Genomic DNA, 23,751 nt, shown 5'->3' with positions numbered 1-23,751 from the left:
TCCCTTCTGCCTTGCATTTACATTATACCGTCTTCCTCATGAGGACTCCTTTCAAACGGAACAGTTTAGAAAGTCACTTTGTGGTCAGAATTGCTCCCCAGTGTCATTCCAGATGCTGGCCAGTCCTGGACATTATTCTCCTGGTTCCAGGCTCTGCTGTTACCTGGGATATAATCCTTTCCCTCCCTTCCTCTTCCTCCTCCTCCCTCTCCCTTTCTCCTCCCCCTCCTCCCCCAGGATCAGCCCGCATTCTTACACACACACTCCCCAAGCACCTCTCATGAACCATACTGTTTTCAGGGTTTTTTAAAAATGGATTTGAACTTTGCTTTCCCAGGTTTGAAAAAAAGACCCCCACAAACTCCAAAATAAAGATTCTGCTTTCTCTTCAAAGGAATCTCCAGCCTTCTTGGTTAGAAAAGCATTCCGAAAAGCAACTCCTGCCTTGCGTCTTCTTCCTCAGAGATGGGACACTTCAGGAATTCATCAGATGCTCAGATCTGAGCAGCACAGCCCCAGACAAGGCCCTAGAAGGGGGGGGTGCGCTAGATGGGGGCCAGACTGCATCGTGGTTAAGGAGGTGCCCACCACCCTGGCCAGGTGTCCAGGGCTCCAGTTTCAACACAGCCCAGATCCCTTTCAGAGGAAGTCCCCAGGGGAAACTCCCTCCCAGAGTGGGAGAAAGCCTTTACCCCCCCTTTCTGCCAGAGCTCCTGGTGATGCCCGTGGGTGACCCACCCACATGGACATCATCCACATCACTCTCTCAGACCCTCCTGCCTATAAGCTAAGCACCAACACAAAGGTCAAACACACAGTTCCAGGGGCCAGGATTCCCAGCGAAAACAACAGCCAGACATACAGGTTTAATGAGTGGGGCTGGCTGGGAGGGATTCCCCAAGAGTGGCTGCCTCTCACCCTCTTCCTCATGGTCTGGCTACCAGCAAGGTGGAGCCTAGGAAACTGAGCATTTGTTGGTGGCGGTGGGGGGGAGGACCCAAACTCCAGAGAAGCCTCCACAACAGAGGCCCAGGGAGGAAGATCCAGATCCCTGCCACCTGGACGGGCAGGAGGGAGCCACAGAATTGGAGGGGTGGGGAGGGGCGGAAGCGGACGCACTGGAGTAGACGAGGCCAGGAGGTGAGAGTGGGCAAGGGTGGAGATACAAGGACAAGGTGTTGGGGGGTTGGGGGACGTAGAGTGGGGGGGTAGAGGTGGGCACAGGGCCTCCCAGCCGAAAGCAAGGCTCCGCTGTGGGTCACAGCCCCTCTCCAGCAAGACCATCCCCAACAGAGTGCAGGAAGGTGCCAGGCCCCAGGCCGTGCTCCATGGTGGGCACTGAGGACCAAGGAGCCCTGGGAGGATGCTTCAGGAGGGGAAAAAGAGAACAGCTAAGGTAAGCCCTCCTGCACCCCTGAGGCAATCAGGGGCACCGGAGGCAGAACTGGAAGGCAGCCCTCCTCCTCTGGGTTCTGCCCCAAGCCGTTCCCAGGCTGTTATGAAAAGTGAACGCCCTTCCTCAAGGAGCCTCAGGAAAGCACCCACTGCCCTTGTATCCTCGGGAGCCAGAGCCCTGACCAGCCCCTCAACTCCACCACAGACCCCAATACCCCACGCAGCGCCCGCCAAGCCCCTGGCCTCCTGCTGCCCAGGTGGGGGCCTGGGTGACACCAGAACCCACTCCCACCCTCTCAAGGGGGCTCAGGCTGTCACTGACAGGCAAGGTTGTCTGGGGGTGCAGAAGCCAGTCACAAATAGCTACTTGTTAAAATAATGTTGATTAGAAAGGGAATACATATTCATTAAAGTCCCAGCAGCCTCGCTGCAGACAGCATGTCTGAAAACGTCAGTCCCCTTCAACTCCCCCGTGAGGGCTGATAAAGTCCCTTTACCCCTCACCTCAGGCCCTGGCTTCCTGCTCACTGCCCCCCCAGGGAGCCCAGCAAGGAGGGCCAGTGGGCACCTTTCCCACCAGCCCAGGCCCCCATGGCCTTCCCTTTCTGCCTCCAAGGTAACCCTGGGAGGATGTCACAGAAAGGGGTTCCTGGCCTGTCTTGGGCAAAAGCATTTGGAAACTGTGAGTCTCCAAAGGGAAGGCCTTGGTCAGACGTCCTAGAGGGGCAACAGGAGGCCCACCACCACTCTCCGTCCGCTCTCCCCCAACCAGCCACCCCAGGAGAGCCCCTCTGTGGGCCAGTTCCCACACTGGGGCAGGCTTGGGCCCTCCCTGACTTGGGACACATGAGCTGCCCGCCCCCACCCTGGCCCTAGGACCTCCCAAGAGGGCTCCGAGCAGGGCTTTCGCCCTGGACCATGTCAGGGAAAAAGTGCACGAGAGAAGATGGGGCCAGAGGAGGAGGAGCAAGGCTTAGGGAGGGAGGCCCGGGCAGAAGAAGAGGGGCAGGGAGCGCTCGAGGGCTCTACACCCACCTGGCGTCCGCCTCACTGTAGTACTCTCTAGCCACGATGTCCTCAAAGAGCTCCCCACCAGTGACCCTGTGAGAAGAGCAGAGAGGGCCCCTCCGTCACCATCACCACCTCCACCCCCACCACCGTCACCTCCACCCCCTGCTCATCATCACCACCACCATCTCCACCGCCCTCACCTCCAAACCCCCAGCACCACCGGCACCTCCATCTCCAGAGTTACCCAGGTCTGACACTCCCCTCTCCGTGACACTGGTCTCTTAAGCTCAGAAAACAGCTTCAATGAGCTCAGTGACTTTCTCAGAGTGGGCAGCCCAGCAGGAGTCTGTTCTAGGCCTCTGCACTGTTACTCAGGCTTTGTGACTAATTCCCGGCCTGAGAAAAACTGGCTGGCCCTCCTGGAACCCCCCAAGGCCAGCGATGCGGCCCCCGCACAGGCGGAGGGGCCAGAAGACACAGTGCCTGGATGTGGCCTCCCCGGTGGGTGAGGTCACGAGGCACTCAAAGTCCCATCTCCAGAAAGAGGGTAGGACCTCCATCCACACACTCTCTCGCCGGTTGTCCCCTGCCCAGGGAGCAGCCTTCAGGTCGTAAGGTCAGGATGGACCCCCTGCCCAGACCAGAAGCCACTGCCTGGAGGGCCTCAGGGAACCCAGCAGGGATTCCAGCCACTCAGGATCCCCTGGCTGAGAATGTGGGTGTGGACAGCAAGGCGAAAAGCAGTGGCCAAGGTTGGATGCACAGGGGAGCAGGAAAGCTCAATCCCTGGGTCTGTCCAAGCCCCTCATCCCACTTGGCCAGCTCCAAGTCCACCAGAAGGTCCATCTAGAGCTTTCCTACCCCTGCAAGGTCTAGAGTCTCCCTCCCGTGTCCTGTGAGGACACCAAGGGACACTCCCTCTGCAAACACACCCTCCTCCACACCCCCTCCAGCTGTGCTGGCCCCACATGCTGGAATCTCCCCACTTGCATCTCAGTTCCCATTCGTTCTTGCGAGTTGGGGCTTGGGTTGGCCTTGTTCTATGCCCAGCACTCAGGGCCAGGCTGGTCCACGGTGACCACAGGCATGGGCACTGCTGAACAGTGGCCCAGGCGTGGGCAGGCTCTCTCTTAGAGAAACACAAAACTGAGGATGCAGTGAGTGCTAGGATGCCCCTGCTGGAGGCTAGATGCTGGCCCTCAAATCCTGTTGGAAGCCAACTACCCCAGTAGTGAGTGAATTTTTAGTGTTCCACTTTGCCATTGGAGGAGACTAAAGCTCAGACCCTGATGATGGAAAGATTGAAGGCAAAAGGAGAAGGGGACGACAGAGGATGAGATGGTTAGGTAGCATCATCTACTCAACAGACATGTATTTGAGCAAACTATGGGAGACACTGGAGGACAGAGGAGGGTGGCGTGTTGCAGTTCATGGGGTTGCAAAGAGTTGGACATGACTAAGTGACTGCACAACAACAAGGCTCAGAGCAGGTGACTGTCCAAGGGAGCAGAGCCTCATATGTCTGTGTGTGCTTGTGTATCCCTGTGTACATGTATGTGTGTGGAGCAGGAGGATGGAGTACTAGGTCCAGCCCAGAAGAACAGGACTCGTTGTTTATTTTTCTGCACCCACAATTCACAGGTCAGGATCTGCAGGCCCCGAGTCCAAGCACAGGACAGAGAGGAAAAGGCCACAGATACTGACTGGGGCTGCAACAGGGGCACAGGGAGCCCCCCAGCCAAGTAGGTCCTGCCCTGAGCCGGGGACAAGACCTCTGGGTCCTCACATCCACAGGAGGCTCCAGCTGTGCTGACGGGCATCAAGGGCCTTGTGGTCCAGGGTTGCAGGGCGGGGAGTTGGTTGGGGGAGGCACGGGGCTGCCATCTCAAGCTGGCCAGGAAGGGCATGGTCTGGAAACCAGCATTCTCCCTTTCCTCAGATCCCAGCCACTCAGCATGGCCAATTCCGGGCTGCAGCCACAGCCTCCGGGGGAGCCACTTCCTCTGTCCCCAGGCCTGGTCCCCCAGGCCACGTGACATTCTGAGGCATAGAGAGTGGGGAAATCTGTCAGCCCCCGAATCCGCAGAGCCCCCCAAGTTGCCTAGGTCCAGGGGTCTCCTGAAGGTGATGCCAACTCAGGCCAAACACTTCTCCCCAGTTCTGGGGCCACAGAGTCCCAGAGGGTCCACAGTGGGGCCCAGGAAGGCTGCGTGGGGCTGGGGGTGGGGGCGGCAGGGCCTGGCAGCATCTCCATGCCTCCACTCCTCCCCTCTTCCTCCACAGCCCCCCACTCTGTGCAGGCCCTCCTGCCCCTACAAAACAACTGCCTGAGGCCTAGCGGTGTCCTGGATGCCCCAGAGAGGAAGCTTCAACAGGCCTGAGGGCCACAGTGGTTTGTGGGGAGGATGTGCAAAGCCCAGGGCCTTCCTCCTCCCACCTGCTCCAAACACACCCACCAGTTTCCTCTCACCAGCCCCTCTCAGAGCCTTTCCCACACCTGCCTGTCGCTTGAGCCAGGAGAGTCAAGGCACTCCCACACTCGGGCATGCACTTGCATGGGTGTGCATACATGTACACACACGCGCACCTGCACACACATCATTCTCTCCCCTTTGTCTGCTCCTGAATCCCACACACTATCCTGTCTGCCACCAGGGGCCTGGACATGGCCACCCTCCAGCCCGGGGCCTCTGTATTTCCTGGAAAAAAGCTAGTGGAGCTTTTGGGTCTAGGGACCCACGGGGGTGACAGCAAAGGGCCCATGAAACAGAACCTTCAGGGCACAGCCTTGGCCCAGCACAGGCAGTTCTATCACAGGTCAGCCTGGGCACCTGGCTGGTGTCATGAAGTGGTGTCCTGTGGGACACGGGGGGCTTTGGAGGACAGTTCCAGCATCTCCTGACCAGAGGACCCCAAGTAGGCCAGAGGTTCATTCCTCAGGCCTCCACACCCCATGGCCGAGGCATTTGTCATTTGAGGGAGGAGGTCCCTTCGGAGACACATCTTGTCCCCATGGCTAGGGTCCCCGGGCTGGGCTTCCCAGAGGCCACATGGAGCCACCCCAAACTACGACCTCTGGCCACCGCAGGGTCCCAAGCCACTCTAACTCAGGACAGCTAAACAGAGCCCCGCTCAGCCGGAGCTGTAGGGGAGTGAGGTGATGAGATCACTGCTTCTAAATCCAGCAGGAAGTGAGAGGAGGCAGGGGCCCCAGACGCTCTCACTCGGCACGGTTCACACACACACGTGTGCACATATACACCCATGTACACACTGGACGAATCACACACCCATCATCTACATCCACCCCCACAAATCACACATGCAAATGTGCACACACGTGCATGTATGATTTGTAAGAGTGGATATACATGCACACACACCCCACAGATCATATGCATGAACACACACATGCACACACCCCCCCACAAGCCACATGCATGTGCACACATGCACCCGTGGACATGCATGCCAACAGGTACATTCCCCCACAAATCATTTACACATTCACACTTTAGGCAATCATACACACACTCTTACATGCTGACGCCAACATACACCCATGCACACATGTATATGTTCACACCCATGTCCACACCAACTCACACACACATTCACATACATACACATGCACCCACACCACAACTCACACGTGTACATGTGTTCATACAATCACACACACATGCACACACTGAAACCCACTCATGCACATGCCCCCACAAATCACACCCACAGATGCCTGCTCATCAACATACACGAATGCACACACACAATCACAAACATACAGGCAGTCTTATGCACCCAAGCATACACTCATGCCAGCCCGTGGGCCCCAGTGCAGCAGTGATGAGAACACCAAGGAAGGTAACGGAAGACCGAGGGCCAGACCATTCCTCTGGGATCCTTCCCTCCCTCCTTCCCGCCTTGGCCTCCAGCACACTCTGTTCTGGGTAGTCGGGAACGGGCCCAGCTGGGCAATCCCATCCCCGGGGGATTCCATACACCAATGCAAAGCCAACAAACCAACAAGGTAAGCTGGTGGGTAAGGTGACCCAGGAGTCAGGGGGCTGTCTGCCAGGGCTACGAGGGGCCCAGCCCAGGCCCAATGCTGGCAGCAGACGAGAGCCCACGTCCCTGGGCTCCGGCACTTACAGATCGAAGACCAGGTAGTGGAAACCTTCCTCGGAGATGCTGTCATGGAGGCGCACTGTGGGAACAGGAGAGGCCATGAGCAGGGGCAACAGCCTGGGGCCCACCCACGCTGCCCAGACACTCACAGGCCCACAGCCAGCAGCACAAACCCTCCAAGGAGGGCCCACCATGCCAAGGGCCTGTGGCTTCCCACAGTTTGGGCTGGGGAGTGCCCGGGTGGGCACTGCAGGCAGAGTCTGAGGGATAAGCCGTGGGCCCTTCAGGCCAACTGGCCCCAAGCCAGCATCCAAGGGCCTCGAAGGTCTGGTCTTTCCTTTCTTTTCCTTTCCTTTGCAGGAGGGAGACCCAGTCCCCTCTCAGTCCCTGTCCAGGTCCCCTGCTCCCAAATGCACCAGAGAAACGCAGGAGGGGGTGGGATGGGGACGAAGGCCCACACCACCAGGACTAGAAAGGAGCCGCTGAGGGACTTCATGGGAGAAGAGGGCGGAGGGCTCCACTGCCACCCCGTCAGGACAGGCTGAGGTGGCAGGGACCCCCGGGGGAGGACCACCTGCCTGGGGCCCTGTATGGCATCACTGCCAAAGAGTCAGACCCTGATTCCCCACTCCAGATCCTGCAGGGTCAGCAGGATGGCGCCACGGCCACGCACGCCCTCTCTGCTCCAGTTTGTTTTCTCCATCTTCTGAGCCTGAACAAGGCCTGGCCAGAGCTGTGCTGGTTAGGAGTTGACAAGTGAATGAATGCGGGAATGAATGAGTGAACAGCGAGGAAGATTTCAGCACACAGAACACAACTCCAAGGCCTCCTTTTCCCTGAGCTGGAGATGTGCCCGGCACTAAATGGCAGGTATCTCTAGGGAATTCTGGACACTTCCCGCCAGGTGATAGATCCTGCCTTCTGTATCAGAAACCTACAGTGCGCCCATCAGTAACCATCCCAATTATCCTGAGAGGTTACAGATGCAGCAGCTGGTGCACAGAGAGGGTAGTGACTGGCTCAAGGCCACACAGTTCACACAATGCTGAGCAGCGGTGTGGACAGAGCTTCCGCTTGGCCCCTCTGCTCCCTGGGCTCCCGACAGTCTTGCTCTCCACCAAGATGGAAGGGCTGCGGAAGCTGGAAGTGAAGAGCAGGCTTCTCCCAGGCCCCACAGGTCCCTTCCTCATGCCCTCGAAGCTGCTCTGGTTTCTAGCTGGCTGTTGGCATCCTTTCTCCTCCAGCTCTGGACTTCCTAAGGGCCCACCAGCAGGGTCCTCACATCAGGAACCCCAATCTGGCTACAATGGCCCCCAACCTTTGCCCACGAGCAAAGCCTGGCTCGGGGAGCAGGCCTTACTCCCAGCAGTCAGGGCACCTGGTCACTAAGGGCAAAGTGCATGGGTAGCTCCAGGGGGCACCTCATCTCACACCCTGCTTCTCTCACCATCTGCCCCACCCACTGCTCGCTCTGGATCTCTCTGCTCAAGGGGCTGGTATCCAGCTTCATCTGACCCAGATCCCGGGGCCAACACCTGGCACCCTCTCGCTTCCATCCAGACCTCAACTCCACCAGGTGGGTCTGCACTTTCCTAACATACAACAGACCGCCGGCTCACTATGCCCTCCTCCAGGACTCTCCTGCAAAATCACTGAGTGAAACTCTCCCCACACCGACTCCTTTCTGGTGGGGGCCCAACAGGTTGGCTCCTCTGAGCAGCCTCCCCTGCCCCCAGCCGCGTCCCCTGGAACTCCAAGCAAAGAGAGGCCCAGGGTGGAAGGGTAAGGGAATGGAGGGGTCTGCCTCCACCACCCTGCCAGGCCTGCAGACAGCACCCCCAGGGGGACACTCCTGGGGGGACCCTTTTCTCTTCCCATGCAGCGGAATCCTCCTTCCCCAGGGGAGTCCAGGGGTCCATAAATCTGGGGTCCTGCTGACCTTCCCCTCCTCCCCCGCATGGAGGCCACCGCTGCCCTCAGGCCCTGCCTCCTTGGAGCAGGTGAGAAGGGGCTGGCAGGACCCTCAGCCTGAAAGTCAAGGCCGCATGCACACACTCTCCCTTTTTTTTCACTTGAATATTTTTAACATTTAAAAAATAGTTATGTACTACTTTAATGGTTTAGAAGAACACCCACCTAGCACAAAAGACCCGTGATTTCACAGACGGGACTAAGTAAAAAAGGGAATTGTCACAGAATCTATTTAAGTAAAAACAGTAAGTAAATAATACTGCGGGTGACATATAGCGGCTGCAACTAGAGTCCAGGTGGTTCCTGAGAGTCCAGCTTGGGAGCAAGGGGTTGGGGGATGCCAACAGCCACAAGAGGGTGTCAGGAGCCCCAGGACAAGCCTCCCACTGTGGGGCTTGCTTCTCCAGGGACCACACGGAGTCCCAGGCCAGGGGGCTCTCAGGGGGGTTGGTCCTTCTGCCTCTCCCAAGCTGCCCCTCGAACCCCTCCATGGACTGCAGTACTGCAACGGGAGGAAGGACCCCAGGCCCTATCATATGATCAGCTTTGGGAGGCAAGGGCTGTGGATGGTGGCACGGGCCCTGAGCTGTCAGAGACTGGAGACCTTCCACCCTCCATTCCTGCACTGGCCGCCTCATCTCGGCAGGAAGTCCTCCCAAGGCCATCGTACTCCCTGGTGCCCACCTGCCCAGCTACTAGATGGACTATCCTGCAAGGGAGGGCAGTTCCAGCCCTGGAAACCAGGAGGTGGGAATTTGCCATCCATGAGCCAGGCCCAGGAGAGAGGGGGTCAGTGTGCAGAGGGGAGGCTGGAAGGAGGCTGAGAGGAGAATGGAAGGAGGCTGCGGAGGCGGAGGGCTGCCCCCCTCGGAGTCAAGGCTGATGGCTCTACTCACTCCTGATGGGGCCCATTTTAAAAGGCTGTAGATGGTTCTGCCTACCATGGGCTCTGTTTAATCTGTCACCCACAGCTCCAGGGGCAGGGAGGGAAGCTTGGGACACGCTCACCTGCTGAGCGGCAACCTCTCAGGGTGGCCACAGCCCACCACTGAGGTGAGAGTGGAGGAAGCCTTGCCCTCGGCTAAGTCTCCACTCCAGGTACCCGCCAGCAGTGGGAAATACGCACTGAATAGAAACTCCAGAGAGCCCAGGTGGAGGCGGCCAACCTCCCGGACAGTCGGGTACAGCATGGACATGTGTATGGAGGACACAACCCACACTGAGGCCTTGGAGCTCACGTCCATCCTGGATACCCTGGCCTGCTTCCTGGGGACCCACATGGTGCAGTGGGGCTGCCCAGTCCCCACAGTGTACCCACACAGGGCACTGCCAAGGCAGCTCGCACCTGTCTCCTCTGCTCAGGTGCCTGCTTGTCTGTGAATGGAAACTAAAGCCCCGAGAGTGGTGGGGGGCTCTGCCTGTGGGCTGCTCCCTGGGGGCCTGACTCTGGGTACCCGCTCCTAACCGGACAGCCCAGCCAGCAGCCAGGAGACACTGTGTGCTACCGTGTTGGTTATGAGAGGCATTCCCATGCTCTGATGAGCCTCCTTTAAGCGGAGAGCTGGGCTCCTTCCAACAAACAGAAAAAGGCAAGGTGACGGCATCACCCCTTCCAAACCAAACCATCAAAAGGCATGGTGCTCATTCTAGAAGTTAAGCACAGAAGCACCATATGGTCTAGCCATTCCACTGCGAGGTTTACCCCCAGAGGACTGAAAGCAGAGATCCAGAGAGAGACTTGTACACCCATGTTCATGGCATCACTAGTCACAATAGCCAACAGGCAGAAAAAGGCCGAGTGTCCACTGACGGATGAACGGATAAACACAACGTGAAACATACACACAGTGGAATATTACTCAGCTTTAAAAAGGAAGGAAACTCTGACACCTACTACGGCAAGGATGAGGCTTGAGGACACCAGGCTGAGTAAAATAAGCCGGTCCCCGAAAGACAAACATGGTACGGTCCATTGATGAGGTTCCTAGGGTGTCAAATTCATAGAGACAGAAGGCAGAATGGTGGGTGGTGGGGCCTGGGGGTGCGGGTGGGGGTCAGTGTTAACGGATGCAGAGTTTCCACTGGTGATGATGAAAAACGTTTTGAGTACAGATGAGGGCGATGGTTACATAACATGTGAACGTACTTAACGCCACAGAACTGTACACTTAAAAAGAGTTAAACTGATAAATATTGTTCTGTATATTTTGACACAATTGGGGGGCACGGTCTTGTTCTCCTTCCCTCTCCATCTCTGTCTCAGTCTTTATTTCTTTTTCTTTCTTTCTCCGTCTCTCTATGTGTCTCTCTGTTTCCCTCTGGCTCTGTCTCTGCTTCTCTGTCTTTTTCTCTCTGTGTGTCTCTCTCACTTTCGGTCACCCTCTCTGTCTGTCTGTCTCTGGAGCCCTGAGCACGGCTGGCTCAGAGCCAGGCCACCTGCCCAGCTGCCCCAGGCCCCCAGACTCAAGAGAATCCTACCCTGCTGCTGCTGTCTTAAACATCATAATAAGTACTGAACAAAAGCATTGATCCCATGAAACGCGTGGCAGCCTCAATCACTCAGCTGAACTGCTCTTGAATCCACAGACACAGAGAAAATCAGTGTCTGTTGGCTGAGTTACGGGGTGATTTGTTGTGAAGCCTGGATCACTGACACATGTGTGAAACACACCCAGTCCACGAACAAGAAGACTGGGGCTCAGAGCAGTTCAGTGATTGCTACGGCTTCTCTGGGGGGAAGGCGGGGCCCGAATCCAGGTCTCTGAGCTCCAAACCTCTGAACACAGCCTCGGCAACGAGGGCCCTCACAGCTTATGCCCTGCTTCCCAAGGGAGCCCTCTCAGCTCTTCCCAGGGTCCCTCCGGGCCCTCCCTGCGGCCGAGGCCCTGGTCTGGGAGTGGCCTGGACACAGCTGCTCAGCACAGCCTGGCGCCCCTTGAAACAGTGTCCTGGGCACCATTCCGGTGCACCTGAGTCAAACATGAGTGAAAGGGCCCAGGAATCCACCCTGACAAGTTCCCTGGGTGCCTCTGAGGCCACAGGCCCACCGTCCCCTCTGTGTCTCCTGGCTACCTCCCAGTGTGGGCAAGGTCTGGGTCCTGGGCTCCTCAGAAGTCCCTATAGGGATAAGTGAAGAAGGAAGGCAGCTGTGCTGTGGGGTCAAGGGGCCCCTCACAGCTGAGGCAGGTGGGCAGAGGCTGACAGGCCCCAGGAAATCTGCACCGACTTCCGGGGTCTGGGGTCTCAGCAGCTCCTGTGACTGTGTCTGGGCTGAGTCCATACTCAGTCTGGAGGTTGCAGAAAGAAGGGACCTACCCCGCAGGCAGGGCAGCACACTCCCTGAGGCCAACACGTGGGCTCCGGGGACTCCGCGGGCCCCCAGGGCAGCTGATCCCCACCCCAGATGGCAGTTCCAAGAGCCCTGGGCTGGGGGAGAGCGGAGGTCCTCCAGAATCAGACCTTGGTCCTCAGACCTCAGAGCTCAGGCTAGGGCTGGGCCAGTCTTTGACTGGTCTTTGACTTTTTTCTCTGTAATCAGGTCATCACATTGCTTTTCTGAAGTGCCAGAATGTTAGGCTCCTGTGTGTTATCACCAGAATCTTGGCACAGAGTTACAGAGTGGTGGGCAGGGACCCATCCAGAAGGAACCCGGCCTTGACCTCCCCCAGGGGGCTGCCCCAAAGTCTGTGCAGGAATCCCTCTGGGTCAAAAGGAGGAGATGTTTCCAGGGGCCTGAGGATGGGAAACTTCAATGGAGAAGGAAAGGGACGCATTCAGGGTCCTCCTGCTGTCTGTAATGGGAGAGCTGGGACCCCCTCCCCACCTCCCACCCCGCCGCGGGCCGCTCACCAATGTTGGAATGCTTCAGGAGACGGCAGATTCGAGCCTCTCTCTCCAGCTTCTGGTGATCTGGGGAGAGAAAGGGACACAGCATCACCTTGTGACCCTGAAGCCAGAGGCGCCCTGGAGCCCCTCGACGGCATGCGGGACGGGCGACCAACCACGGGACTCACGGCGGGGGACGTGGGCAACACTTCCTGCGATGTCTACCCGGCTGACCACCACCTGCCCAGGGGACACGTCAGGTTGGGCCCCCTACCCACGCCCGGACCCCCAGCTGGCAGCGCTGGTGCTGGAAGAGGCTGCCCAGGGCCTGGGGCGAGAGGCCCGTGGGAGGCATGGTTGGTGCTCACTCGGGGCCAAAAGTTTCCCCCACGTGATGCAGGAAGAAAAAATGCCAGCTGTCAGCAACAGAACTGACAGCACCAATTTAATCCTTTCCTTATCTGTCCTAATTCTGTTCTCTGTGGAGCTTTCTGCTGAGGCCTAGTTTGTTCATCAGAGGCAGCCGTGGGCTGGCAGAGCAGCTCTGTCGGCCGACTGGGGGCGTCTGACCAGTGTGCGGGGTCAGCCTGGGGCCAGGCCTTCCTCTGGAGGGACATCTGGGGAAGGGATGTGTGACCTGACAAACCCGCCCCCCAACCCCACGCACAAACCTACAAAACACAGGCCTGGATTTTGACAGGTCCTGGTGTCGATGCCAGGTCAGCAGGAAGAAGAGTCAAGGCCTCAGAGGACCTTCCACAGGATCTAAATGTTTACACAGGTAAGATGAGGCTCCCTAAAATTATGTTTTGGAGAGTGCTTTTGAAATTGATGAAACAAAGTGGTCACGGGTATGCAACACGATCCCCAGATTTTCAAAATGGTAGACTTCCGACAAGTCTTAAAAATTACCAAGCATTACTCAGAAAGCTTGAGAGAAATAAAAATTCCCTAAGTCATAAAAAAAAAAGCCTCAGAAGGAAGTTGCCCCAGGCAAGACTGCTGCTGCTCCTGAAACTACCCCTCCTCACTCCAGCCCTGGGTGCCTCCTTCCACCCCCAGAAGCACAGAACCTCAATTCCTTGCCCCCAAGGGCTGAGCAACTTATCAGCCAGAAGTTTTATCTTTCAAACAAACAGAGGTGCCAGGAGGGTTTTAAAAGCTGATGAGATTATAATGGCAAAACCCAGAAAAAAAAAAAAAAACCTATTTCCACTGACCAGAGAAGGCAGAAATAAATCACACAACAAAACACACCCATCCGTGTGCGTATCACCCTAGTCTCCCAACATGAGGCCAAGTGGAACAAGCCGCTCACAGAGGAAGACCCAAACTGCACTGCTTGTGCCAGCAAGCAGGGCACTGGCACAGAGGTGTGGCCGGATGGCGAACAAAGGCGGGGGATCAGGAGGGGGGCTGCCCTGGGGTGGGATGTGACTGGAGAGGGGGTGTTCGGGGCCTGGAACACCTGCCCCCACCCCTGCTTGCCCTGGGCCCTTCACAGTGAGGGCTGAGGACAGTAATATACCCGAGAAGCCCACAGGATCACCTGATTCACTAGGGAAGTCCCGACAGCCCCACTAGCGGGACACAGTTAATGGGCTAATCACGATATGTTCTCAGAAGCAGTAAAGCCACTGGCCAGGCCTCCTCAGACCTGCCCGCCCATCCCTGGCTCTGCTGGGAGGCGGGATGGACTGAGGGGATGGGGAAGACCCAGCCACCAAGTCTTCCTGCACGAAGGGCGCCCCCTGGCCCATTCTACAGTCAGCTCCCCCTGGGCTGCGTGATGGTGGTGGGCTGGGAGCCTCAGGACAGCCCTGAACATGGACATACCTGCAGGCAGGCGCGTGCCCTTTCAGAGAGGGGAAAGTCATGCCTGCAGACAGAACATCTCCAGGAGATCCAGCAGGCTCTCCCTCCTCTCAGGATGGGCACTTAGCCCGTCCTACACCCCCACTGCCGCCCGCCCCGGAAATGCTAACACCTCCCTGAGCTGCTCATCTGGCTCCCACCTGTCTTTCCAGACCGCTTGTGACTGGGAGGGCTCTGGCAAAACCACAGGGCAGTGGGTGGGCCTTCGGGACAGACCCGTACGCCTTGCCTCACTCCATCTCCATCTTGCCCTCACCTCCATACCCAATGCAGCAAACGCTCCCCACACTGCTGCGGGGTGGGCACGGCATCAGTAGACAAGACGCAGCCCAAGAGTCACCCACCATTCGGAAGGAGAAGTGGAAAACAGCTACAGAAGCACACAAGCGGCGTGGCTTCCACTTTCCCGCCTGTATGAAGCTCATAAACAGGCAGCACCAAACATGACAGGGTGGGGGTCAGGGTCCCATCTGCGAGCCTCACTCTGGAGGGGAGGGGAGTGGCTCCTGCAACAGCCAGGAGTAAGGAGGCCTGGAGGTGCAGGCTGGTGGGCTCGGGGGGTTGTTCTGTTCTTGCTTAGTGTTTTTTTTTTTTACCCTATCTGAAGACTTTTTCAAACTTTAAGCTGCAAGAATAGCACAAAGTGCTAATGGATGGGGCATTTCTGTATAATCTCTGTACTTCCTCTGCACGTACTAACTTCCTCTGCAGCATGAGCAAGTAAGCCCCACACTTCATGTCCTTTCACCAGGTTAACAGCTCGGTGTGTGTTTTTTAAGAACAAGGACGTTCTCTTACGTAATTTCAATGCAGTTACCCTACTCACTAAATCCAATGCAGATACAATACTCAGTCCAACCTACAGTCCATATTCCAATTTTGTCCCTGTCCCCATAATGTCATAGCTCATTTCCTCCTGATGTGGATGGCTCATGAATAGCTCACCTACATGCAGACAGGGCTGGAGCAAGGCTGAGGTCAGAGAAAGCCCAGGACGGTAAGGTGATAAGAGCAGAGGTGGTCATCTTTCCTGGAAAAATCGCCTGATTTAAATAAGTCATAAATAAGTCAGGAGAAAACTCATGTGGAGACCCATCTTTGGGAAGCAGATAATTTAAACAACTGTATTACTGAGTCTTATCACCAACAGCAGAGCCCCATCCAAAAAATCTTGCTCTACTCCTGAGTGTGTTTGGGGGATAAATTACTCATTTAGGGCAAAGAAGGGGCACCAGGTTGCCCAGCACAGGTGTAGATGTCTACCCCACGGCCACGCAGGTTATTGACCCTCTTGGCTGTTTCCTTTCCGTGTCAGGCACAGCAGCACTTGACCAGAGAGCAGCTCTGAAACTCTGTATCACGATACATGTTCTAAGTTGGTCAAAGTCCAAGTGCGGCCATCTCATCAAGATCATAACTGCTCTGCTCTGGGTGGCAGAATTATGAGTAAGTTTTATTCTTTATATTTTTCCCCCAACTTTGACAACAACCTTGTGTTACTTTTCTCACAGGGAAAAGTATTCTTTTGTTTTGTTTTGTTTAATTTGGTCCTGTCTACAGTAAGCACAAAGTCAGTGGTTAAATATGATGAGAGTGTGTCATAAAAGCTGCTGAAATATTTGTCCTGAAATTGAAAATCTAAGCTGATATCCTGTGACCTTGGATGGGAATCAGAAACCATAGGAAGGGGCTGGAGGAAGAGGCTGTCCCTTTCGGGTCCAGTAGGCTGACCTCGGGCCAGGCATGTGGCCGTGGGAGGAAGAACCCAGCATCCCAGCTCTGCCCACATCCTCTGATTTGCTCTCAGATCTTCCTGACCCAGGAATTGAACTGGGGTCTCCTGCATTGCTTTACCAGCTGAGCTACCAGGGATGCCCCTCTACAAAGTCTCTGAATTTCAAAATTAACATAATAATAGACAACCATAGACATGGTTGGGGGAGTCAAATTTAACCCAGTCTGCTTTGCACAAGAAGTGCCTCCCACTGTCAGTGAGAACCTGGGAGGACACCCCACCTAACCCGTCCCCTGGTGGACAGGACATCTGATGGGCCAGAGACCCTGAGCAAGCTCTGTGGCTTCTCGGGGCTGCCGCACCTGCTCAGCCTGCTACCTGCCTTCCTCCCAGAACTCTGGCCCCAGAGACCTGTCTGGACTCAGAAGACCACAGCAGTGACCACCAAGCAGACCCATGGAGAGAACACGGTCAGAAGGCTGCCCACCCCAAACAGGACCCCTCAGCATGCCAGGCACCCCAGCCTGGTGCTCCCTCCTGAGGGAAGTCCAAGAGTCCTCTTGAGCAGCCAGGCCCTGCCATGCCCACTGCAGTGATGTCCTGGCTGGGCGGGCAGTGAGTGACCCCAAAAGGGGCCAACCAGCGACTTCCAGGGCTCTAGAGGTCATGGGAGCATTGAGCCCAGCCGAGAGACTCAAAAGGGCCCTCCCAGAGCTGCGGCCTGGTGCCCCTGAGGGTCTGGGTGTCCAGAGTTGCCCTGAGACCCAGGCACCTGCTGCTTGGGACTCACTGCCATGTCAGCTAGTGTTTAGTTCCTAACATTGGTGTGTGGCTCGACACGTGTCCCACACCTGTGCAGCTTTGCATCCAAGGACGAGCGAGCCTTGAGAATCCACCCCACTGACACCCCTACACATCCTGCCCCCAGACAGTGTGGGGCCCCCTCCCCTGCATTGATCCCTTCGTCTCCCCTCACGCACACCTCCAAAACAGGGTGTGGAAGAATGAGGGGCCAGGGAGTGAGGGCACAAGCCAAGCTCCCTCCAGCCTCCAGAAGCCCACCCTGTTGAAAGGAGGCCTCTCTGCCCTCCTCCCACCCACAGACTGAGCATGTCCCAGGAAGCCCGGGGACACCCATCCTAGGTCCCAAGGAGTAGAGCAGCAATACCATGAGCCCCAAGGACAGCAAGTAGGGGGTGAGAGGACTCACGGGGCATGCCAGAGGGGGGTTTTGGAGGAGTCTGCCATTCCTGGGGGTACAGCTTCAGTTCTCACAGCCCCTCTGATGTGATGCTCTAAAGGGGAACTCCTGAGTTCAGCCATCTTGTAAAAGCTCAGGCACCTTATGCATCCGCACCCATGGAAACCCACCTAAGTACCTGTGGGCCGGCAGCCAAAGATGACTGGTGTGGTGCGTCTGGGGCAACCTGACACACACACATGACATTTACACCTGCTCCCCAAAGTCAGCAGAGGCAGAAACAAGCTATTTATTTCTCCTGCCGAGAAACACTCCACTGATAAAACACAGCATTCATTTATACCCCAAGAAAGTGCTTATCCAACAAAACAAAAAGAACTTTAGTCAAAGACACCAGCTACATGGGACCTGTGATCAGCGGCTCCTGCACCCTAAGCTCCTGCCACAGCCCAGGAGGCTTCACCCCACAGCTCCGCAGCCTGTGTCCCTAGCAATGAGGGGCCTAGAAGCTTCTGAGTGATTCTACCTTGACCTTAGTGCCAGGCGCACTCCGCATCCTGGAGGTCCCCAAGGTGGGTGGCCAGGGGACCCGGGAAGGGAGGTGGCACAGTGCAGTTCCCAGACCCCAGGAGGCCCCAGGAGGCCCCAGGAGGCGGGGAGAGGTCCAACTGGGGCTGCGCTGTAGCTGGCACCCACCGCCCACCATGAAGGAGACGGGCAGGGGGCCCCCAAGGAGCAGGAAGGGGCTGGCGCAGCCACACACAGCCATCGGGCCGCGGGCGCCACCTGGTGGTCTCAGCGTTAGCTGTTTCACTCTGATGCCCTGAAGAACGGCAGCGGGAGACTCAAAACAGCTCTGTACTATCCTAAACTCATCAGCGAGGCGGGCGCCCCCAGCCACAGACCCCCAGATGGGAGAACCCAGAGCTGAGTCAAAAACGAAGAGGAGGCTGCTGAGGGCGGGAGGGGAGATGCAGCCCTTGGAGGTGGGAGAGGATGCCTGCGCCCTGCAGGGTGGGGCACAGTCACGGCAGAGGAAACAGGCACCCAGAGAGCTGTGTCCCCAAGATCAGGACTGGACCCAAGGCCTGGTGACAGCTGCCATCCCAACCCCCCAGCCTCCACCTGCTCTCTGGCTGTGGGTGACTCACAGCAGAGTGGGGTGGGGGTGAAAGGAGCCAGGAGAAGGGCGACAGGAGGGACGTGGGTGGGTGGCTGGCCCCTCGCCAGCTGCCAGGAGCAGCAGCAGTGCTGTGACCGGCAGAAGGACACCCGCGAGGTGCCGGGCAGGAGCGGAGGAAGGACAGGAGGCCCAGCCACCGGGAGGGGATGCCACCCGCTTCCCCCAGCTCAGCCTGGGACAAGTGAGGAAGTCAGAAGTGAGGATGTTGTCATGCTGGACCGAACATGAAATCCTGCATGGAAGGTCCACACTGCCCAGCTCATGGAGGGGGCTCTGGGTTGCTCTCTCCTTCTGGGTGGCTACTGGACCCCTGGCCGGGGACAAGGAGGCTGGAACATGTCAGGGCACCGGCTAGAGGTCACGGGCCACTGTGGCTGCTGCCTAGGACACCTCACCAAACCTGGCAGCTACTGGACACTGAGCCAGTGGGAGTCCAAGCATCATATCAGGGTCAAGCCCCAACCTGGGTTCACTCCTGCATGAAGTGTGGAACACCCGCCCCTTGTGGCTGAGGTCTCAGGGGAGAAGGGTGCCCACAGGGAAAGGGTGGACAGGGCCAGCTCTCAGGCTATGAGGTGTGGGAGTGTATGTGTGGCCAGGCCCCAGGCACCGACTTGTCTATAGAATCACCCGCCTGAACATGCGGTGCGGGCGGAGCAGGAAGACGCAGCTGCGGGGTGCCCAAGCAGGAGCGCCTGCCCTCGGCTGCCTTCCTGTCCTCACCTGAGCGGCTGTGACCGAATGCCAGGTGTCCTGCACCAGCCAGAGACAGAGCCAACCCTCCCCCAGATGGGGGGATGCCAGACGCTGATGCTGCCCATCTCCGGAGATTTAAGGAGAGCCATAGCCGTCAGGGGGTGGCGGGTAGCTCCCACATCCTGTCCTGTGTCCAGCTGTTGGCTCCACAGGGTGGGTGCTGCCCAGGCTCCATTTCCTCCAGGCTGGTGGGCTCACACCAACACCATCAAGCCGGGGCATGGGAGGCTCACTTATGGGCCAGACTCAAGTGACCATGAGGATACTGGGCACAGGGCCCTAAACAGGGCCAAGCTTTGCGCTCCGAGTCTGTTTCCCACGTGTGAAAAGGGTTAGGGAGTGTGTCCAGAGAGAGGCCACGGAAGAGAGGAAACCCCCACTGCTGGCCCCTGCCCCAGAAGCTAGCCCCTCCCCACAGCCCGCCCTGCAGAGCTGGGCACCTGGCCTGTCATCCTCCCTGCCTTTCCTGCCTCCCTCCTCCAGCCTCTTTCCAAGGCAACACTCAGGACCCCAGAAGTTGTCTCCCCTCTCCTCTCCAGGCGCTTCTATTCTTCCAAAAGGGAGGTGGGAGTCCATGGCTGCACATGACAACAAGGACCCATTATCCCCCAGGTGACCCGCCCCACTGGGCCCTGGGATTCCTCATTCAGGGTTCCCTCCTCTCCTTCCCACCTGTCTCTAGCGCCTACACCATCGGATGGCACAGAGAGCTTTCTAGAGTCTTTGGAGGCTCATGGACATCCACATCCCATTTCATTTAGGCTCATGTTAATGACTACCCAGTATCAAGTCCTTAACTCATGTGTCCCAAAGTTGTGAGGGTCCAGCGGGACACAGCACGGGAACACAGGCAGGCAGCTCTTATGGTTTCGAGCTGCTGGGTCGGAATCTGACAGAATACCCTGGACGTTCGGAGCAGCCAGTGGAGTCCACAGCAGAAACTCTGGCACCCTCCACGGTGCCCTCAGCCTGGGCACTTTGTGCCACCACCTACAGGATCCTCAGGGTCCCAGGAAGGGGGTGGGCAGGCCTGGGGGTGGGTGCACCAGGGCAGTCATAGGCCAGTTCAAGTGTAAGCACCAGCATCTGCCGGTTTGAGCCCACTGCTGGTTTAGCCTGGAAGGAAAGGGAGCCTGGGCCGCGCCTACCCTGCAAAGCCAACAACTGGACACAGAGCAGGACATGGAAGCTTCCGCCTCCCCCCGAAGGCTAGAGCTCTCCTCAAACCTCCCGAGATAGACAGCGTCGGCATCTGCCCTCCCCCCACCCAGCAGAGGGGTGGCTCTTTCTCTGGCTGGTGCAGCACCCCTGGCGTTTGGTCACAACTACTCGGACCAGCAACAGTAATGCTGGAGGCTCTGACCTTGGCTTCATCCCCTTTCTAGGCACAGGATGGAAGGCTGCAGAGGACGACAGGTCTTTCAGGAAGGACATCACCAGGCCAGGGCCTCGGCGGCTGTTGCCTCCTGACAGGGCTCCCAGGCCTGGGACGTATGGGACAAACCAGCCAGACTCCAGGGGAAGCGCAGTGTCCTGCAGCAGGGCCTAACCATCCGGTCACTGTCACTGGGTACAAGCTGGTTCAGGGGGAGGATGAAGTTCGCAGGTGAGCACAGTATGAGACCCTGGTGGTTCCTCCACTACAGGCACAGGAGTGCCTCGGGACCACTGCAACTAGTGCTTGCTGTTTATGGACCAGCTCTTGGGCTCTTCACAGGCCTGCAGAACTGCCGAGGGCCCTCGGCTGTTATTAATATCACTCCCAACTTTCCGACAGGGCCCAGGAAGGCTGGAGGGTGGGAGGATGGGGCTGGGCCACTACCCAGGGGGATTGGCCCAGAGGCCTCAGCCATCCCAAGGCCTTCCCACCAGGCTTCTCAAGCCTTCAGCAGGCTGACATGCTTGAGCCCAGCCTGCTCACCCAGGGAGAGCCTAGGGTCCTGGGGGCATCTCATCCTGCTCTGCATCCAGCACTGGAGGCCCCAGGAAAGTCCAGTCTCGCTGCAGCCACTGGTGGCACCGGCAGGGCCATGAGGATGAAAAGAACGGCTGCCACTGTAGCTTCTTGTAGCAGATTTTGTTTCTAAAAGGCAACCAGCAATTATCACACCAGCATCACCTGGCAGCCACACGGCCCAGCAAGGGCACCTGTGTGCGTTCTGCAGCTGCCACTGTCTCTTTGCAACAAAGAAAGGGCTGTCAAGGGGCAGGAACAAGCTGCCAGGTGCCTGGGAGCTCGGCCGGCATCCTGCGGCTCCCCACCCCACTGTACTGAGACCTCCGAGCCCTCACTCCACGGTGCCTCTGGCCTGGCCTTTCAGCGGCTCCTCCAGGGAGCAGAGGCGCCCTCTTCAGGCTCAAAGCTGACATTACCCAGCATGTTACCACTGCAGAAAGACGTGGCATCTCATGATTGAGGCCCGTGTGATGCACTGCCCTGAAGTCTGGTGAAACCAGGAGGGCCCCTAATGGCCTAGCTGTAGGCACCCCACCCTGCTCCTCCAGCCAAGTGGCGCTTCTCCCAGGCTCGGACCTGACCTGTCCCCCACTGGTGGCCTCAGCCCCCTGCAGGCAAGGAATTATTCAAACAAGCGACCATGGCCCCCTGGGGGAACGAGTGGCACCCCGCTCTCATCACCATGAAGCCTGCCTCGCGGAGTCGGCTGCTCACTCTGTCCTGCGTGGCTTGTGTGACGGGCAGTGGCCTCCCGGGCCCTGAGCCTGTGTGGCGCAGCCTGCCGCCCACCTCAGCTCTCTGGGCTCCCTGTCCTGGGTTTGGTCATGCCCACGATCCTATGGCGGGCTCCCACCTGGACTAACAGGCAAAAAAAGCGGTGATCCAGCCATAAATGACTATCCTGTCATATCCTCAGTTTTGTCAGCTGTAAAGTGGGACAGAAATAGGGTCCTCAAACCTGCGGGTGCCCCTTGAACCCCTGGAGGGAGCTCTTGGTGCATGTGAGGTGGGCAGGGGTGGTAGGAAGGAGCTCTTCAGATTGGGGGGATGACAGGAACAACTGATGAAACAACCTCCAGAGAGCCCGGGAGCTCAGGAACATTTCCCAATAACCCTGGACCAACCCTCCTTTTGGGGCTGGGCCACCTCCCCACACTCCTTTGACCTTCTACAGCCTAATGGGAACTGCTGCGGCCTGACTACACAGAGCATGTGTATCATCCAAGCCACCAGGCCCCAGAGCCCACGGGACCCGGGGTTCACAGGGACAGCCATGGCCCAGAACCAGACACACCCCAGAAGCATCAGCAGGGCCCCAGAGCTGCCACTCTCGCCTCCTCACAGGCGAGGCCACCAACAACACGGAGGGGGTGTCCCCGAGGACTCCTGCCCACAGAGCCTGGCCCTTTTCTTCTCCTTTTCTTCTCCTCCTCTGCCTTTGCCCAGTTTGGAGTAGTTTTGACTTAGCCTGTTTGGTTAACAAATGAATGACAAAGACGTGTTCTCTCAACAGTTCTGTTTAGCACTGCCTGATAAAACACAAAATGGCCCGTTTGGAACTTCCCTAATGGTTCAGTGGTTAAGACTCCATGTTGCAGGGCGCCACAGGTTTGATCCCTAGTTGGGAAACTAAGATCCCACATGCTGCATGGTGTGCTCAAATAAAAGACCAGTTAAATCTGAATTTCAGATAAGCAACAAGTATGTTTTTAATATAAATATGTCCCAAGCGCAGGTAAACAGTTTTCGAATAGAAGCATGTCCCATGCAGTTTGGGACATATTTGTCTTCAAATATTTTTTATTGCCTATCTGAAATTCAAATTTAACTGCAAAATCTGGCCACCCCAGTCTGGTTCCCTCATTGCTCCTCCATCCTCCCAGTGGGATGGGAATGGGGGGGTCACCTCCCACAAGAGCCCCCAACTTTCCCTCTTACTCCCTCCCCACCTGCACCAGGACACCTGCAACTCCACACAAACCCACGCCCTGACAACAGAATCTGGGATAAATGGGTCTGTCCAGTTAAAGATTGACCCTGGGGCAAAGGGAGGGACCCCCACTCCTTTGCACCCTCTGGGTCCCTAGGGAAAACCCCTCCCATTGCCCATGGTCCCCTGGAGCCTCTACTCCCGAGCAAGGTGCACCAAAGGCTGGCTGGGAGCCTAGGACATACTTATTCTAAAAAATCATTTTTTACTTGAAATTAGGACATTATACAGTGAGGCCCTGGCTGGGGCCCTGGGGCCCTGGGAGCTGCAAGGGAGGGGGCGTGGCTGCGGAATGTGCCCCGTAAGGGTGCTCAGGTGAGGGAGGGGCGCTCGAGAGAGGGAGAGGGGGGAGGGGAAAGGAGTGAAGGGGAAGGGAGCGAAGGGGAAGGGAAGGGGGAGAAGGGGAAGGGACGGGTGGGGAGCGGAGGGGAGAGGAGGGAAGGAAAGGAGGGAGGGCGCCCCAGCGCCCGCTGCGCATGCTCCGCCGCCCCTGCAATGCGGCGCCGGCGGCGCGTCCTCCAGTAACCCAGTTCGGCGAATTCCCGGCGCCCATTATCCTCTGTCTCGGGATGTCTTCCCGCTTGTGGGTCGTGGGGGCCGACAGGAAACCGGCAGCACGGGTTGCAGCAGGAAAGCAGGGGCCCGGGCAGGTTTGGCCAGGGGTGCAGGCTCAGCCCCAGAGCCCCTATAGACCAGATAACTCCTCCCCGTTACACCGCCGACA

General features: G+C 57.6%; 1 protein-coding gene across 15 annotated transcripts in view; it reads right to left on the bottom strand.

The window, feature by feature from the left end:
• Positions 1-23,751, bottom strand: part of CAMK2B (calcium/calmodulin dependent protein kinase II beta) — a 91,031-nt gene that overhangs the window by 28,955 nt on the left and 38,325 nt on the right. For all 15 annotated transcript variants that reach the window (XM_069586884.1, XM_069586895.1, XM_069586893.1 and 12 more), the window contains exons 3-5: positions 12,355-12,414; positions 6,559-6,613; positions 2,431-2,496 (exon numbers count right to left, since the gene is read on the bottom strand). In XM_069586884.1, coding sequence (XP_069442985.1) covers positions 2,431-2,496; positions 6,559-6,613; positions 12,355-12,414 — 181 coding nt within the window. The remainder of the gene's footprint in view (positions 1-2,430; positions 2,497-6,558; positions 6,614-12,354; positions 12,415-23,751) is intronic.

This window comes from Ovis canadensis, chromosome 4 (assembly GCF_042477335.2).
Source record: "Ovis canadensis isolate MfBH-ARS-UI-01 breed Bighorn chromosome 4, ARS-UI_OviCan_v2, whole genome shotgun sequence".
Taxonomy (NCBI): Eukaryota; Metazoa; Chordata; class Mammalia; order Artiodactyla; family Bovidae; genus Ovis; species Ovis canadensis.
The sequence above is the reverse complement of the archived record's forward strand: the minus strand, read 5'-3'. Positions and strand labels throughout refer to the sequence as shown.